The 18,363-nt window shown below is 40.0% G+C and overlaps 1 protein-coding gene across 3 annotated transcripts in view; it reads left to right on the top strand.

Annotated features, from left to right (window-relative positions):
- The window catches only part of SYNE2 (spectrin repeat containing nuclear envelope protein 2), a 431,618-nt gene that overhangs the window by 159,257 nt on the left and 253,998 nt on the right, over nucleotides 1–18,363 (top strand). For 2 of the 3 annotated variants that reach the window (XM_040333402.1, XM_040333400.1), the window contains exons 35-41: nucleotides 631–804; nucleotides 2,279–2,391; nucleotides 2,486–2,807; nucleotides 5,846–6,010; nucleotides 8,329–9,084; nucleotides 13,432–16,059; nucleotides 16,287–16,382. In XM_040333402.1, the coding sequence (XP_040189336.1) occupies nucleotides 631–804; nucleotides 2,279–2,391; nucleotides 2,486–2,807; nucleotides 5,846–6,010; nucleotides 8,329–9,084; nucleotides 13,432–16,059; nucleotides 16,287–16,382 (4,254 nt within the window). The remainder of the gene's footprint in view (nucleotides 1–630; nucleotides 805–2,278; nucleotides 2,392–2,485; nucleotides 2,808–5,845; nucleotides 6,011–8,328; nucleotides 9,085–13,431; nucleotides 16,060–16,286; nucleotides 16,383–18,363) is intronic. The other variant, XM_040333403.1, reaches the window with a different exon arrangement.

Here is an 18,363-nt window from a genome sequence, read left to right as displayed (position 1 = left end):
TGCAGTGTATAACTTCAGCTCTTTGTCATGTTTTTTCTGAAAGTGCAGACAACCTTAATAAATGCTGGACTTTGAATGGATTTGCAGAAGAGAAGACTGAAGATAAATAGGTCAACTTAAACTTTTGGGTGGAGCTCTGCTTTAGGTAGGAGGATTTGTGTCCTCTATATGTTATCACCTGAGGCGAGTCACTTCACTGGGTATATGTACGGGCTTACAACCACGTTATTATGGCCACTGGGCTGCCTTTGTTGGCCTACTGAATGAGCTTGCATAGCGGCTGACAATACTGCTGCTAATTGTGGCTTAGCGTTGTCAACCTTTAGCAGAAAATGCTGTTATTGCAGGATCTCCAAGTAAGAAACTTTTGAACAGATTTTCAAAATGTGATTTGCTTAAGAAAATTAAATTTTTTAACAAGAAAAGGGTTTACATACCTTTTTAAGTGAAAGAATGCTACTGAGTTATAATATGTCAATGTATATTTATCTATATTTAAACCAATAAAAAATATGGAAAATCAAGCTTGGAAAACAAACACTGCAGTTATAAGGCCAAATATGCACTCTGTGGATGTATACCATACTTTCCCTTTAATTTCTTAATTTTTACTATTGTGTCTTTCCTCAGGTCATTCAGAGCAATCTGCAAAGTAAAGTAACTTCACTATCCAAGTTTGCATCAGCAAAAGCTAACCTCTTGGAAAAATCACCAATATCTCCAGTCCTAAGCCCGCCTTTCACTTGTTCAACAGATGGGGAATTAGTACAGATAAACGCTCCTCTCACCGGGGACACGTCTCGGGTAACCTTCTTTTCATAACTACTTAACTTTTCCCTAAAAGCCAAGTGTGGGTTTAATGATAAAAAAAGAAAGTAATACTAACCTAGGTGGATGCAAGACCAATCACATTTGCAGCTGCCCCCTCTAAAACCGACAACTGAGAGATTAAAAGACCACTGATCGCTCAGTTCTCAGTCGTGACGGTCAGTCACTGGCTCTCTGCTCTGCCCCGCCAACACTCATTGGGGCACTGAACTATGCAGGGGGTGGGAGTGGCTGGCTCAGTCTCCCAGCGGCTCACTAAGAGGCTAGGCAAGCTGCTGGTTCAGGCATCTAAATGGATCTCAACTGTAAAGTTGGGATTGTTTCAAAGCCTGGGCTGGCTGAGTGGCATCAGCTGACAGCAGGCTTTAGCCCGCTGTCGGCTGAAAATGAGTGCAGAATGAAATGCACGCTTGTGATCCATAGGCAAAATAGGGCCAAAAGAGCTTTGACCATACTTCTTTTTAATATAGAAAAAAATATCTGTATTTGTATATATTATATTTATTGTATAATCTCGTCAGTGGTTAAAATGGCCACACAGTAATGCTGTCCACAAATGCATCTCTTTTTTTGCTTCTGTTTCTTAAAACTAGATTAGTTCAGTTGTAATTATCATTTGCATATAGAAGTGTTTAGTTGTGTGGTGCTGCTTTTTTTGCTGCCAACTTATACCAACTTTAAAATATTGGTGTCAAAAACACGATTGTACTGTATTTCCATAATATTTCTTGTGGGAAGTGCCGAGAGAGGTGGGGTTAGAGGGGGCAGCACCAAGTCTCTGTTCAGAAATTTTTGAAAACATTTTCTTATTTTTCTTTGTTCACCCCTGGACATCAGTCAGAAGACTCTTTACTTTTCAGTAAACCTGAAAACCACCTATTAAGTGCTCTATAAAGTAGCTTTGCATATAATGTAGACAGTAGGGATGAGCTCTGGCTTGTTCGCACAGTCCATGTGCAGAGCCCGCCAGGAAGTCTACACAGCGATGTGCTAATCACAGGCAGGGAGACATTTCCCGATCTCTGCAGCCGAGCATCAGGACAATGTCTCCCTGCCTGTGATTAGCGCCGTGCAGACTTCCTTCCGTGTGGACTGTGCGAACACGCCAGAGCTCATCCCTAGTAGACAGCACTCTGCATCAATTAGTTAATTGTAGCAATAACTGAAATAATTACTTGGCACAAAGGGCCAAAACGCCTTTTGGGCATGTCAAGGGCACCATGATGTCAAAATGTTGCCTTGTGCAAGGACCCGTTATTCCGTACACAAAAGTAAACATCCTCTGTTTCAAGCTAAAAGATTCATGATTATCATTACCATATGTCCATACATCTTCCATGGCCAATATGCCAAGACATTGATCTTCTTGATCTTGTGATAACCTAAGTAAACCTAGGTGATCTTGTGATAGACTAGGTAAATTAAACCCAGGACATTCCTTTTTTTGTAGGAACAGTGTGTAAATGGAGGGCCAGAGACTGAAAGAGGAGATGAGTGTATGGATGAGACCCAGCTGGGTACCAGGCAACAAGATTCTACAGCTTTACCATCAGAATCACAGAGGTAAAACATAATTTAGAGTATCTACTTAGTGCTGTACATTACTGAAATACTTGTAACTTGTCTTCACAAGATTCAAATTTTCTGCAATAAACAGGATTGAATACAAGACTGAATTGCAGTCCAACCTGTACGGAGTCCAGCAGAGTGAACAGTTAAGCACTCTCCATACCAGACTGTCAGAATTGAAGAAGAGACATGAAAACCTCAACACTGAGCTGCAGCCAGGGCAGAAAGAAAAGAGAAGGCAACCGGACAGCTTTATGCTTCTTCTCCAGGATGGTCAGAAGCTTGGTGTTTCACTGAAAGAGCTGAATGCAGAAATTATGGCTGCAGGCTCTGATGGGTCTACCCAGGGTCAGAATAGTCAGTTGCTGGAAATCACACAGCTTTATGACGGCTTTATGAAAGAATTGCAGGCAAGCTTTTTCAATTTTTATTTTTTTGCTTTCCTTTAATGTCATTAAAACTGGAACACTCAGACGCTGATTGGCCACCATGCAGCTGCACCAGATTCTAACTTTAGCTTGTTCAAATAAGCTTTGGCAATAAAATATGGAAGCTGATTGGTTTCTATGCAGAGATGCACACGATTTTGCATGCTCCTGTTTTGGTAGATCTCCCCCAAAGTGTTTCTAGAACCAGTACATGGCCCCTTCTTTAGTGTTCTGAAGATTAAACATCTCTCTAAGTAGTTGATAGATATAGGAGTAATTGTATATTATATAAACGGCATGCTTCAGCAGATATTTGTAAAAAGCAAGCCACTGTAGCCTGCAGTTTACATCCTATAAAATTACATCTGTAGCCTTCTACCCTCCCTCAAATCCATCATTTTATCTCCACCAGTAGTATTCTCAACCCTGATTAGGGGGCTTGTTATCCCCATAAAACATATTGACTTTTTATGCTGAAATATATATTTTTACCTAAATTAATGGTGTAAGGCTTCTGATTCTCCAGTCCGTTCTGAATTTCGACTCTCTGTGTTTGCTATATTACCTTCATCACCTTGATTTGCAAACCTGGCTGTACTTGAAGTGACAATAGTAGAAATAAGGGCACTGCAGTCAGCAATATCTGTTAAACCATGTTGGCTGTCAGGATCATCCTTTAGCTTTGCTATTTATTGGTTGCTTATGCAAATCAAATATGGGGCTGGGAGTTCGGTCGTCTTGCTGCACTTTGTGGGTGTATAGCTGCTCACCAAGTGAACCTGTAGGAGGAGACGTAAAGGCAATGGAATGAAAGTTTCCAGAAGAAGCCTATGTGAAAGTTATTCAATTTTAAAGGTTCCCTTTAAAGTACTTATCTACATTTAGAGTCACCCATACCCTGGTTAATATCCACATACTTGCACATCTGTTGCATTAGTATAGGGCTTTCACACCCTCTGTGCTCTGTTGCTGCAGTTCACTGATCTGTGAGTTCCACCATAGTTCAGTGACCTTTGACCTGCAAAGTGACACAACTTATTTTAAAGTGTATCTACAGTTAGAACTTTTATTTTAATAGATTTTTTTTCTTTTTTATCCGTGTCTGATTGTAGAGAATTTCATTATCTTCCTATGTGAGACACAACGGGAAGTAATGGAAATTTCCTCTTGTTTGTTACCAGAACAAGCGCCCCAATTGGAGAATTTCCTCTCTAGTCTCTACTCTTTTTCTCCAGTGACAACTCAAATATATTGGATTTCTTATCTTTCTGTCACCAGGACAAAAAAAAGAAGACAAAATGTACAGACAGCAATACAAACATAAATGTAATTCTAGTCCTACCTGACCCCATCCAAAACTTAATGTTTAAAAAGGTGCTGTAACCCAACCCTCTACCCACTACCCTTGTATGGACTTCACCATGAAAAACTAACTATTTCTGGGATATGATCTTGTATAGTTACATAGTAGGTGAGGCTAAAAAAGACACAAGTCCATGAAGCCCAACCTATGTGTGTGATTATATGTCAGTATTACCGTTTATATCCCTGTATGTTGTGGTCGTTCAGGTGCTTATCTAATAGTTTTTTTAAACTATCGATGCTCCCCTCTGAGACCACCGCCTGTGGAAGGAAATTTTACATCCTTGCCACTCTTAAAGCGGGAGTTCACCCATTTGTAAAAAAAAAAAAATTCTCCCCTTCGCTTCCTGCTCGTTCGGTCTAGGGGAATCGGCTATTTGTATTAAAATATGAGCAGTACTTACCCGTTTTCGAGCTGCATCTTCTTCCGTCGCTTCCGGGTATGGGTCTTCGGGAGCGGGCGTTCCTTCTTGATTGACAGCCTTCCGAGAGGCTTCCGACGGTCGCATCCATCGCGTCACTCGTAGCCGAAAGAAGCCGAACGTCGGTGCGGCTCTATACTGCGCCTGCGCACCGACATTCGGCTTCTTTCGGAAAATCGTGACGCGATGGATGCGACCGTCGGAAGCCTCTCGGAAGCCTGTCAATCAAGAAGGAACGCCCATTCCCGAAGCCCATACCCGGAAGCGACGGAGAGGATGCATCTCGTAAACGGGTAAGTACTGCACATATTTTAAAATAAATAGCCGATTCCCCTAGTAAAAACGAGCAGGAATCTAAGGGGGAAAAGTGCCCTCTAAGGGTGAACCCCCGCTTTAAGCCCCATACACACTATCAGTTTTCCTGCAGGTTTTTGTCTTCAGGTTTACCAAAACCATCTAATATGAGGTCAAACTTTAAGAGTTTCAATTCGTATGCAATCAGGCAGGCCCTTGCACTACATGGTTTTGGTAAACCTGAAGACAAAAACCTGCAGGAAACTGATGGTGTGTATGGGGCTTTACAATAAAGAACCCTCTACGTAGTTTAAGGTTGAATTTCTTTTTCTTCTAATTTTAATGAGTGGCAATGTGTCTTGCTAAACTCCGTTCCGCAAAAAAAGTTTTATCCCTATTGTGGGGTCACCAGTACGGTATTTGTAAATTGAAATCATATCCCCTCTCAAGCGTCTCTTCTCCAGAGAGTAATTTCAGTGCTCACAACCTTTCTTCATAACCAATATCCTCCAGGCCCTTTAATAGCTTTGTTGCCCTTCTTTGTACTCTCTCCATTTCCAGTACATCCTTTCTGAGAACTGGTGCCCAGAACTGGACAGCATACTCCAGGTGCGGCCAGACCAGAGTCTTATAGAGTGGGAGAATTAGCGCTTTATCCCTGGAAAAAATCCTTTAATGCATGCCAATATTCTGTTTGCTTTGTTAGCAGCAGCTTGACAATTGCATGCCATTTCTGAGCCTATCATCTACTAGGACCCTCAGGTCTTTTTCCATTATAGATTCCCCCAGAGGTTCTCCCCCCAGTGTATAGATTGCATTCATAATTTTGCCACCCAAATGCATTATTTTACATTTTCCTACATTAAACCTCCTTTGCGATGTAGTTGACCACCACATTCATTTGTTCAAATCTTTCACTCATTTTTCTCTTCTGACTTACAGGATACAGTGCAGATGCTGGAAAGCCATATCGAAGAAGAACACCGCTATGACAGTCTCTCCAGTGCCCTAAATAACAAAATGACAAGTTTCTATGAAGAGCTTGTTAATTTTACCGGCTCATCACGGGAAAACGCACCATGCGAACTGAAGAGGCAGAAATTACAGGTGCAATTTGTCTGAGATAATACATTTCTCCATAGAACATTGCTCAATTAGGAAGGCTCCTGGATCTATAACCTTTCAAATACGCTTTATTCAGGAAGAAAATTGTCTTGAAACAGGGCTAGTTAATTTTTTTTTTCTTTTTTTTTTTTTGCCAGAGAAGCCATTTTGCAATGCAACTTGAGTCATTTATCACTAGGAAGGAAACTAGTAATAAGTTCACAAAGGGGAGATTCTAATGTCTTATATTTGTAGAAAGGACCTTGAGAAGAAATCTTCCAAAACTCCTCTGAGATAGGGCAGTTATCCTCTTAAGCTATTCAGGTGGGCCCTACACATTGATGTGTGTCACTTTCATGTAGAACTAAAATCCTGCAAGCAGCCTTTTATAATACCTTCCTCATTCCCTTCACTTTTCTAACTTGCCTCTTTTTATTTGTGTCTGTCTCTTTTTTTTTTCGTTGCCTATATGAATGTTATAACCCCATTTTAAAAATGCCATCTCGTTAAATACTATACCATTCCTCCTTTTTTTTTTTTTTGTCCTCTGCATGCTTTTTCCCATTCTTCAGTGCTTGTTTCATTCTCTTTGTTTATCTAACTGGACCTCTACCTTCATATTCTATCTGGTTACAGAAGGTAGCCTGTTAACAAATTTTGTTTTTGTGTGTGTGTGTGTGTAAAAAAAAAAAAACGATCTTTTTACTTTATTTTTTTATTTTTTCTCGTTTCCCTTTGTTTTTCAATTCCCTTTCCTGTCTTCTTTCTGTTTAATTTTCCTGTCTTAGGCTGCATTCACACCTGAGCGTAGGTCGTTCAGTCGTTTTTTCCGGCGTTTTCATGCTTATTTGCGCGTTTGCATACAGCGTCGTCCGACGTTTTTGTACTTCGACGTTTTTTATTTTAGCCAATAGGAAAAATGATCATCTTTTGGTGGTAGATTTTTTTTATCTTCTGCCTGGGTGAAATGTTCTATTGATTAAAGCGACAAAACGCCCGTAGCAAACGCTCGTTGTCGCGCTAGTTGCTTGAATCGAGCGTTTCCATTACTTTCTATGGGAAATGGAAACGCTCAAAAACGCCCAAACCGCCCGATTTGCACGACAAAAAAGGGTCCGAAACTTGTTTGAGCTTCAGGCGTTTTGGAGTGGAGATGTGAACCATCTCCATAGGGAATAATGTATTTTTTCCCCTCTAGCGTTTTTGAGCGTCGCGCTTTAGGCGACAAAACGCTCAGGTGTGAATGCAGCCTTATCCTCCACTACATTTTCCACTGGGGCCTATTGAAACCTAATAGTCAGGTAATCAATATGCCCAAAGTATTACCTTGTTCCCTAAAAACAAAAACTGCTAATAACGGTTAAAACAACACTCATAGGTGAGAGCTGAAGTCCATATTTATATAATAATACCCTTCTAACTTTTGGGGTTCTCATGGAGGTTAAGAAGATATATTCCAGTTCCTCTAGGGACAAGTACTTTTTCAGGAGGAGATGAGAAGGGTTTTCTCAGCTAAGCACATTCTCCTGCATGCACACATGAATAAAGGGCAGATGGATTCCAGGAAGTGAATGCTACATTAATCATTTGCCCTTTCTCAAGATGGCCACGGCTGCAAATGCTAGGGGGGGGGGGGGTTCAAAAGCGATTTCTCAAAAAAATAAAGCATAGAGACATAGATGGATTGGGGGCTTTGCTTTGGATATTAACAATTAATTAAAGGAGTTGTAAAGGCAGAAGGTTTTTTTTATTTTGATGCATTAAGATAAAAAAACTGGTGTGTGTGTAGCAGCCACCCCAGCACCCCCCCCTAATTACTTACCTGATCCCCATCTCTATCCAGCGATGTGTCCACGAATATCTAAGCCATCCGGAACACTCCTGATTGGCTGATGCACAGCAGTGGCGCCATTGGCTCCTACGGCTGTCAATCAAAGTCAGTCAGCCAATCGGGAGAGAGGTGGCGGGTCAGGGCTCAGTGTCTGCATATGACTCGGCTCCAGTGCCCCCCATAGGAAGATGCTGACTGTGGGGGCACTCGATAGGAGGGAGGGGCCAGGAGCAGCAAAGAGGGACCCGAGAAGTGGAATATCTGGGCTGCTCTGTGCAAAACCAACTGCACAGAGGTGGTAAGTATAACATGTTTTTGTTTTTTTCTAAAAAAAAAACAAAAAAACTTTACAATCACTTTAGTCTTTTTGGTTTGTGGTGTTCAGATGCAGTGAAGATCCACTTTAAGAACAATAATCAAAAACATTTTTTATAGTAAAAAAAAGCTTTGTTATTTTATATATACCATTTACTCCTTTTCCCCTCTCTAGGAGCTACGCAATCAGTATGAAGGCTTACAGAAGGACTTCTCTGAGGTGATTCGGGTAGCAGAAGGTGTGAAGCAGAGTGCCTCTTCCCCTCAAGTCGTACGAATCCAGGAGGCTCTGGACATGCTTCAGTGTAAAATGAGAGGTTATTTGGAACGACTTGACTATCTGAAGGAAGCAATAGAACTACCTCCCCTGGTATATAAAAGCAAGAAAAAGGAACCTAAGAAAGGGACAAAGAAAAAAACAGGACACTCTATAAAATCCATATTAGAACCATCTTTACAACCTTTGCAACTTGCTGAAAAGCACACAGTGTCGCCTACAGCTGAGCCTTTAGTGGAATCTGAGAAGGCTGCAGTAGAACCTTCAGTTCAGCCAGCAGTTGATTTATCAGCACCTGCATCAGAGCCTCCAGTGCTTACTAATGTTGAGTTGCTAGTGCAACATTCAGTCCAGTCTACTAGTGAGCTTCGGAATAAACCTGGAACATCTTGTGAAGAAAAGCTAGCACTAGATCCTGTTTTAAAACCTGCATGGATGTCTACAGTGCAAACCACAGCCAAGTCATCAGTGCAATATGGAGGGGAATCTTCAGTGGTGCCTTTAGTGCAACCATTAGCAGAGCATTTGACCCATCCCGACAGTCTCTCCAGTGCCCTAAATACCAAAATGGCAAGTTTTTCTAAAGAGCTTCTTCAATTTTCCGTCTCATCACAGGAAAACACAGCACCAGAACTGAAGAGGCAGAAATTACAGGTGCAGTTTTCTAATATAATACATTGTTTTGTAGAACATTGCACAATTAGGAAAGGCTCCTGTATCTATAACCTTTCAAATGCACTTTATTCAGGAAGAAAATTGTCTTGCAACAGAGCTAGTTTTTTTTTTTTTTGCCAGAGAATCCCTTTTGAAATGCAACTTTATCACTAGAAAGGAAACTAGTAATGGTCACAAAGGAAGATTCTAATGTCTTATGTTTTGTGGAAAGGCACATGGGGGAAATCTTTAAATACTCCTCTGAGATAGGGCAGTTATTCTTGAGGGTTTCAAGTGGGCCCTACACATTGATGTCTATCACTTTCATGTAGAACTAAAATTTTGCAAGCAACCTTTTATAATACCTTCATTCCCTTCAGTTTTTTTAACTTGCCTCTTTTTGTTTGTGTCTGTGTCCTCTTTTTTTGAAAGTTATAGTAAAAATAGCCTTCTCTTTAAATAGTAAACTACTTTTTTTTATTGTCGATTCTGCATTATCTTTTCTATTTTTTATTCAGTTTTTGTATCTTAAGCCTCGTGCACACACTCGGTTTACTCGGCAAGAACCAGCAAGAAAACTGCTGGCAGAGCTTTCTTGCCGAGTATACCGTGCGTGTGTACGAGGCTTTCAGGTATCTCGTCAGGAAAGCTACCTAAAATCTCGACGAGAAAAATAGAGAATCTGCTCTCTATTTTCTCGTCGTGATTCTCGGCAGTGTTTTCCTGCCGAGAAACCCGAGAGTGTGTATACTTACCTGTATACTTGCCTGTCGCAGTGGAAACCCGCGCATACTCAAAATTACTTTACTTTGTCACATGTGAGGTAGCTTCCTAGGCATAGGTAGGGTGCAGCAAGATGGCGGCGACAGCATCGAATGTGATGAGTGCATGCAATGATATCACTGCGTTCTTGCCTTCCAAAAGAACCGCGGTTCTTTTGAAAGGAGTGTCTGTACACTCGGGCGGCAAGAGATTCTTGCCAAGAATCTCATCAGGAAAAACAACAGTTTTTTCCAGACGAGATTCTGGCCCATGTGTACAGGGCTTAACTCTTTGCCTTTTTAACCTGTCCTCTACCTTTCTATTCAAACTGTCTCATTACTAAAGATAGCCCATTAGCTGTTTTGTGTGTGTGACAAAATAATAATTATATAATCTCAAAAACAATATATATATATTTATATGTGTGTATATGTAAAATAAGTATTAACCAGGTCACCATTTTTCTAGGTAAATATATTTCTAAAGGTGCTACTGACATGACATTTTCACCACGTGTTGGTAACCACCCATGCAATCCATACAGACAAAAAATTAATAAAAAATAAGTTCAGAAATTAAGTTGTGTAATAAAATGACATGACACAGGGAAAAAGTATTGAATACACTAACTGAATTTAATACCATGTACAAGACCTTTGTTGGTAATGACCCAGGGGTCAAGTCCTGGAAAAAAAAAGTGTGGGAACTCCCACCCAAGATCCACTCCCCCACAAAAAAAAAAAAAAAAAAAAGATACGCTTATATGCATAATTACTAAACCACATGTTTTTTTTTTTTTTCGATCCACTGTACCTTAGTAATCCTTTATTTTACTGGCCGCTTCCTGTATAAGGATTCATCGGGTAGTGTGCGGGTTTTCCGTCACTTCCTCAATGCTGCAATGTCTCCTTGGAGCTTTTGTCATTGTTCCCAGGAGACATTACGGAGGTCTGCCGCGAGTTATCGTGGGATTTAGAAAGAATGTTCCGCAATATCTCCTGGGAACAATGACAAAAGCTCCCAGGAGACATTGCGGCATCGAGGAAGTGACGGAATACCCGCACACTACCCGACGAAACCATATACAAGAAGCGGCCAGTAAAATAAAGGATTACTAAGGTTCACCTGCCCCTGACATTGACTCGAGCTGGGATTCGCCGCTTAGTGAAGGATTGGCTCGGGTGGCTCGACTTCTCTCGGCTGCTCTAGTGCTGCAAAGGGAACTGCGTTCCTGCTGTGAAAAAAGTGCAGGAACTCCGTTCCCACGCGTTTCCGCAGGACTTGAGCCCTTTAATGACCACTTCAAGACGCCTCCTGTATGGAGAATCTAGTGGCATGTACTGCTCAGGTGTGATATTTGACCCATCCTTCCACACAGTCTTTAAATCTTAAGGGGTTCTGGGGGCCTCTTCTATGAACTCTGATCTTTAGTTCTTTCCATAGATTTTCTATTGGAGTCAAGTCAGGTGATTGGCTGGGCCATTCTAGCAGCTTTATTTTCTTTCTTTGAAACCAATTGAGAGTACTGTATGCTGAAAACAGCCCCACACTATGATGTTTCCACCTCCAAACTTCACTGTTAGTATGGGGGTCTTTTTGGGGTGATGTGCAGTGCCATTTAACCTTCAAACATGGTGTGTATTATGGTATCTAAGAGTTCAATGTAGTCTTGGGTGGTTAGCGTGCATACAGACCATGGTGGTTTAGTGCATTATCTATTGTTTTCATTGAAACAAGTGTACCTGCTAATTCCAGGTCTTTCTGAAGCTCTCCACACGTGGTCCTTGGCTGTTGGACAACTCTTTTGATAATTCTTTTAACTCCACTGTCAGAAATTTAGTGAGGAAATCTCATAGTCTTCTTTATTAGATTTACTACATTATGGCACCAACAGTGCTCACTGGAACATTCAGAAGTTTAGAAATCCCTTTGTAACCAATGCCATCAGTATGTTTTGCAACAATAAGGTTGCAAAGATCTTGAATGAGCGCTTTACCTATCATGAGATGTTTTTTGTGTAACACCTTGGTAATGAGGTACCTTTTTATAGGCTATCAGTTGAGACTGAACCAGCTGATATTTGTACTGAGATGCGACAGGATTGCTTTCTAATTATTTATAGATTTCCGATGGTGTCTTGGCTTTCCATGCCTTTTGGCACTTCCCTTTCTACATGTGTTCAATACTTTTTCCCTGTGTCATTCCATTTTATTACACATAGCCTTAATTCTGAACTTATATGTTTTGGTTTCTATGTATGGATGGATTTCACGTGGTTAAAATTTCATATAAGTAGCACCTTTAGAAAGATAATTACCTAGAAAAATGGAGATGTGTTCAATACTTATTTTACCTGCTGTGTGTATATGTGTGTGTGTGTGTGTGTGTGTGTGTATATGTGTGTGTGTGTATGTGTATATGTATATGTGTGTGTATGTGTGTATGTGTGTATGTATATAATATGTATATATATATATATATATATATATATATATATATATATATATATATATATATATATATATGTATATACACACACACACTGTTAATATGTTTACTGTCTCCTTATGGTGAACCTGCCACAACAGTTATAAACTGGCGCATTCTTTACTTTTTTTTTTAAATAAAAAAATCTGTGTTGCGCTATGAAAATAAATATTAATGCCTATTTAATGCATATCACAAAATGACTAAATACTTAAAAATAATGTGCAATAATGAACATATAAATAATAGTGAAAAAGCATAAAGTGCATAGATATTATAAAAATAATTCATAAGTAAGTCCCATAGACGAAAAGTGCAAACTCAGAGTCCTTTATGTGAATGAGTGCCTTCAATCAAGAAGAAAAGGACAACCCTAAATTATAAGATTCCTCTTTCATAAACACCCCTGTGCACCAAACCACCAGTGACACTTAGAGCCGTTTACCAGCGAGCTAGACCTCAAATTATAGGTCTAATAGCACTTGTAAGGAAAAATCCAGAGCATTGATGGAAGGGAGTTAAACCACCATTTCCGCAGCCAGCCACTGACTCAGGCCTCCAGCCACTGACTCAGGCCTCCAGCTTTCTCCATAGAAAAGTTCATGACTGTCTTTGGTTCAGCTTCCATCCAACCATGTTCTGGATTTCTCCTTACAAGCGTTGTTGGATAGGGTGATTTTTGCACTTGTAATCTCTGGGACTTGCTTATGAACTGTTAAATTTCATAATATTTATTCACGATATCTCAGGCACTTGATATTTTGTCACTATTATTTATGTGTTCATTATTGCAATTTATTTTTAAGTATTTATTCATTTTGTGATATGCACTTTATAAGAATTAATATTTATTTTAATAGCACAACACAGATTTTTATTTTGTATGTATTTAATACCAGGTGTGTAAGTATTGGTAATTGCTGCTGTAATTTTTTTATTTATTGGCACTTTTAGGGCAATAATTATTTTTGTAATGACTGCATAACAGGTTTAAAAAAAAGTCTTTTTGGCCTTTAAAAAACATTTTTTTTTTTTTTTAATAGTCGAGTTTTGCTGTTCTTTTGTGTGACAAACTGTTTTCTTTTGTTTCTCATGTAGGAGCTACGCGATCAGTATGAAATCTTGCAAAAGGACCTAGCTGAGGTGATTCGGGTAGCAGAAGGTGTAAAGCAGAGCACCTCTTCTCCTCAAGTCGTACAAATTCAGGAGGCCCTGGAAAGGCATCACTGTAAAATGAGAGGTTATTTGAAACAACTTGACCATCTGAAGGAAGCAATAGAACAACCTCCCCTGGTTCATAAAATCAAGAAAAAGGAACCCAAGAAAGGGACAAAGAAAAAAACAGGACATGCTGCAAAATCCAACTTGGAAACATCATTACAATCTTCTGTGCAACTTATTGAAAAGCACAATGTGCTGCCTACAGTAGAGCCTTCACTGGAATCTTCTGGGAAGGCTGCAGTCGAACCCTCAGTGCAGCCAGTAGTCGATCTACCAGAACCTGCACCAGAGCCTCCAGTACATTTTGATAAGTTGTCAGTGCAGCCTTCAGTCCAGTCTGCTGGTGAGCTTTGGGTAACTCCCAGACCATCTTGTGAAGAAAAGCTAGTACTAGATCTTGCTTTAAAACCTGCACAGCAGCCTACATTGCAAACCACAGCCGAGTCATCAATGTACTTGGAACACTCGGTGCAATATGAAGGGGGATTTTCAGTGGTGCTTCCAGTGGAATCTTTAGTGCAACCAGTAGCAGAGCATTTTACCCACCCTGCAGCTAAACCATCTATGATTCCCGTGGCCCAAAGTTTATTGCAGCCTGCACCAGAGCCTTCAGTGCAACCTACAGTAGATCTTACATTGAGACCTGCAGAAGTCATTTCAGCATTACCTGCAGGAGTACCTTCAGTGTTGCCTAAAACTGAATCTTCTGTGCAACTTGAAGCAGAACTTTCTATTCCACCTGCTGCAAGATGTATAGTGCAGCATTCAGGAGAACCTTTTGTTCAACCTGATACAATGCATTTAGTACAGCATACAACAGAGCTTACTCTTCAGCCTGGTACCAGGTCTTCAGTGCAGCCTTTAGAAGAGCATGCTAATTTACTTGATGCAAGTGTTTTAGATCAATCATCTGAACAATCCATATTTCCTGTGGGAGAACCTTCAGCTGAGCCTGATACAATGCATTCAGTACAGCATACAACAGAGCTTACTGTTCAGCCTAGTGCCAGGTCTTCAGTGCAGCCTTCAGAAGAGCCTTTTGTACCACCTGACACAAGTTTTTCAGTGCAGCTTACACCAGGCTTTACTGTTCAGCCTGGTGAAGGACCTTCCATTCACCCCTTGGAAGAGCCTGCTGATTTACTTGATGCAAATGTTTTCATTCAATCTGATGAACAATCAATGTTTCCTGTGGTCAAACGTTTATTACAGCCTTCACCAGAGCCTACAGTAGATCCTACTATGCGACCTCCAGAAGTGGCTTCTGCATTAACTGCAGAAGAACCTTCAATGTTGCCTGAAACAAAGGCTTCAGTGCAACTTGCAGCAGAACCTTCTGTTCCACCTGTTGCAAGACCTTCAATGCAGCCTTCAGGAGAGCCTTTTGTTCCACCCAAAGTAAGTTCTTCAGTGCAACCTGCACCAGAGATTACAGATTATGTCGGTGAAAGACCTTCGGTGCAGCCTTCAGAAGAGCCTTCTGCTTCACTTGATGCCAGAGGATTAATTCAACCTACTGAACTGTCCATGTTTTCTGGGGCCAAAAGTTCATTGCAGCCTACAGCAGAGCCTTCAGTGCAACCTGCAATGGATCTAACTATGAGACCACAAGAAGTGGTTTCAGCATTACCGACAGGAGAACCTTCAGTGTTGCTTGAAATAGAGTCGTCTGTGCAACTTGCAGCAGAATCTTCTGTTTCACCTACAGCAAGACCTACCGTGCAGCCTTCAGCAGAGCCTTTTCTTCCACCTGACGCAAGTACTGTGCAGCCTGAACCAGAAATTATTATTCTGCCTGGTGCCAGGCCTTCAGTACAGCCTTCGGGACAGTCTTATGTTCTATCAAATGAAATTTCTTCAGTGCAGCCTACACGAGAGACTACTGTTCAGCCTGATACAAGATCTTCAGTGCCATCTTTACTAGAGCCTTCAGAAGTGGCTTCAGTGCAGCCTTTAGTAGGCCCATCTATGCCAACTGTAATTGATTCTTTAGTACCACCTGCAGTGGAGCATACACTACATCTTACTGTACAACCTGCAGAAAGATCTTCAATACAGCATGAACCAGAACCATCTAGGCAAAATATGGTGGGTCTTTCTTTACAGTCTGCAGTGGAACTTAAAGAGCATAATTTAGTAGACCCTTCTGGTGTAGTAGAACTTGCCACACATTCCTTAGCTGCTCCTTCAGAGGGAGCTTTGCAGGCCAAAATACAGGCAGTGAAAACTTCAGAGCAAGATGCAGACAACCATGCAGCACAAGTTGTTGCGGAGAATGTAGTGCACAATGTTTTGGTGCAGGCGGTACAAGACCCAGTGGTACTTAAAGCCCAAGAGGCAGTGGAATTCACAGTACAAGTTAAAGACCAAACGCACCCTCATCCAGAAGTGTCTACGCTTTCCGACAAGCCTTTATGTGCATCTCCTGATCAGACCCCCGTGCAGCCCAGCAAGTCGGAAATCACAAAAGAAAGAAAAGGTTCCAAAGGAAAAAAAAAGAAAAAGGTAATTTTAAATGGATTTAATTTTACAAATTGCTTTTACAACAGCAAGGTGCTAAAATGTATTGGGCTATCAGATAAACAATTTGGGCCATGACAAGTGTGTTAATATGTAGGTTCTGATTGTTTTACTGTTTTTCCTATGGTTTTAACTTTGTGAACTTTGGGAATGATGTGAAAATGAAATTTTAACAGTTTTCTTTTCTTTCTTTTACTTTTTATTATAACTAGTTGATTGCTGCTTTGTACACTGCAGACAAGCAAACAGTGAATGGAGTTACTTCACCACCAGTAGAAAAGACTAGCATCTTGAATCACAGTGAGCAGGTAAAATGTTGGCGATTTTATAGTTTTTTCAGATCTTTATTATTCACTCGTACATGAATGAATGAATGAAAACTTATATAGCGCAGCACATGCGAACTTAATCGCCTCTGGGCCTCTGAGATTGTCTTAAATGGACCCTGGTACTATACAGAATTATCCAAGAAAAGGTCTGTCTGTAAAGAAGGGTGTTCATACTTTTTCTATGTGACTGATAACTTATCTAAGCTATTAAAAAGAAAGTTGGAGGTATTGTGATTGATGACCTACACTGAACTAGAATTAGCTACATTTAATGCCTTAACAAAATTTAAGTAAAAGCAAGCTTGAAAAACAATTGCTTTAAAATTTAGCTCCAAACGGCTAATTAAAACAGATAGTATAAATGTGTGTGTGTGTGATTATATATATATATATATATATATATAAATATATATATATATATATATATATATATATATATATATATATATATATATATATATATATATATATATATATATATATATATATATATATAAATATATATATATATATATACATACATACATTAGAAAATAAAGTGTAGCGCTTATAAGGTGAAATGAGGGAATTAACCTTTCAAAAAATTAAAATGCTATTATAGTGAACACAATGTGCTCATATACCCATTAGTGGACTCTTCATGCATCAAAATGGGAAGGGATAAATGAAATCCACATACAACGTGAACTCTCGAAATCCGATGTTGGTCCACCAAATTTTTTTTAATCAAGCATGGATTCCGCTGGACTTAAAGGAGTAAATCGCAGTAGAGAAGTTGTACTGATGTAACTAGTAACCTCAGATTTGTGGATAGTCGAGGGGAGCCACTGTGGTATCCAGACCGTCTGCTGGATCCTTGAGTATCACATTTATATTTGATGATTTATTTCATCTTTTTTATATTCATTTAGTTCTTGAAAATCACCTGCCTCATTTCACTCTAGCGGCTTAAGGCAGCTATTTTGATTTCACCTTTTTGCAGAGTTCACGTTGAATGTGGATTTAATTTATCCCTTCCCATTTTGGTGCATGAAGAGTCCACTAATGGGTATATGAGCACATTGTGTTCACTATAATTGTATTTAAATTTTTTGAAAGGTTAATTCCCTCATTTCACCTTATAAGCGCTACATCTTATTTTCTATTGTCTGTTTTAAATTTTTTGTCTAATTGTGGTGTTTAGCAGCTACCTACTTTTTACACTTGGCGCAATTTTCTGTACACTTTCTATAATATAATATATATTAGAGCTGGGCAATTTTTTATTTTTTTTATAAAAAACGAGATTTACGATTCAAATCGATTTTTATTTTTGATGGATACAGCGCCGGTCCTGAGGAGCTGTGGGAAGGAGTTTTTAGGCGAGGCTTCTGCCTGGTCCGCGGAATCCGGCTAAAAACTCCTACCTGCAGCTCCTCAGGACCAGCGTGGTGTCAGTGCCGTTCCAGGGGAAAAAATACATTTTAATTTTTTTTTTTTTATATATATATTAATATAAAGTGTGTGTGATATATAATGCTGTTTTACTGGCCAAAGGATTTGTATTTCTGCCATTTATACAGTACTGCCACATATCACAACCCTGTCTGGCAAGGCTTGAAGACCTGATTTTTCTCTGCTGCAGCTAAGCAGCCTTTTACAGGTCTTTTCCTTTTCCTAGTCTGTGACATCAGAATGAAAGAAGAAACAGCAGTCCACTAAGATAATCTGTCACTCTGCCCCTATCAAAATTTCTTGTTGGTACATGAGCAATACTGTACAACTGATTGGCTACTTGTGTTGATTCTCTTACATGTAATGGATCAATACAGAGCTGCATTAATCTGTCTTGGCTCTGGCTAGGGTTCATCTTTAAGGCCGCATAGACACGGTCGTTCCAAACTGATGAGATGAGAGATTTCCATCGGTTCACCCGCTGAAGTGGCCTGATGGTCTGATGTGCGTACACACCATCGTTCCA

Source organism: Rana temporaria, chromosome 13, assembly GCF_905171775.1.
Source record: "Rana temporaria chromosome 13, aRanTem1.1, whole genome shotgun sequence".
NCBI lineage: Eukaryota > Metazoa > Chordata > Amphibia > Anura > Ranidae > Rana > Rana temporaria.
This window is presented reverse-complemented; position numbering and strand designations above follow the sequence as displayed.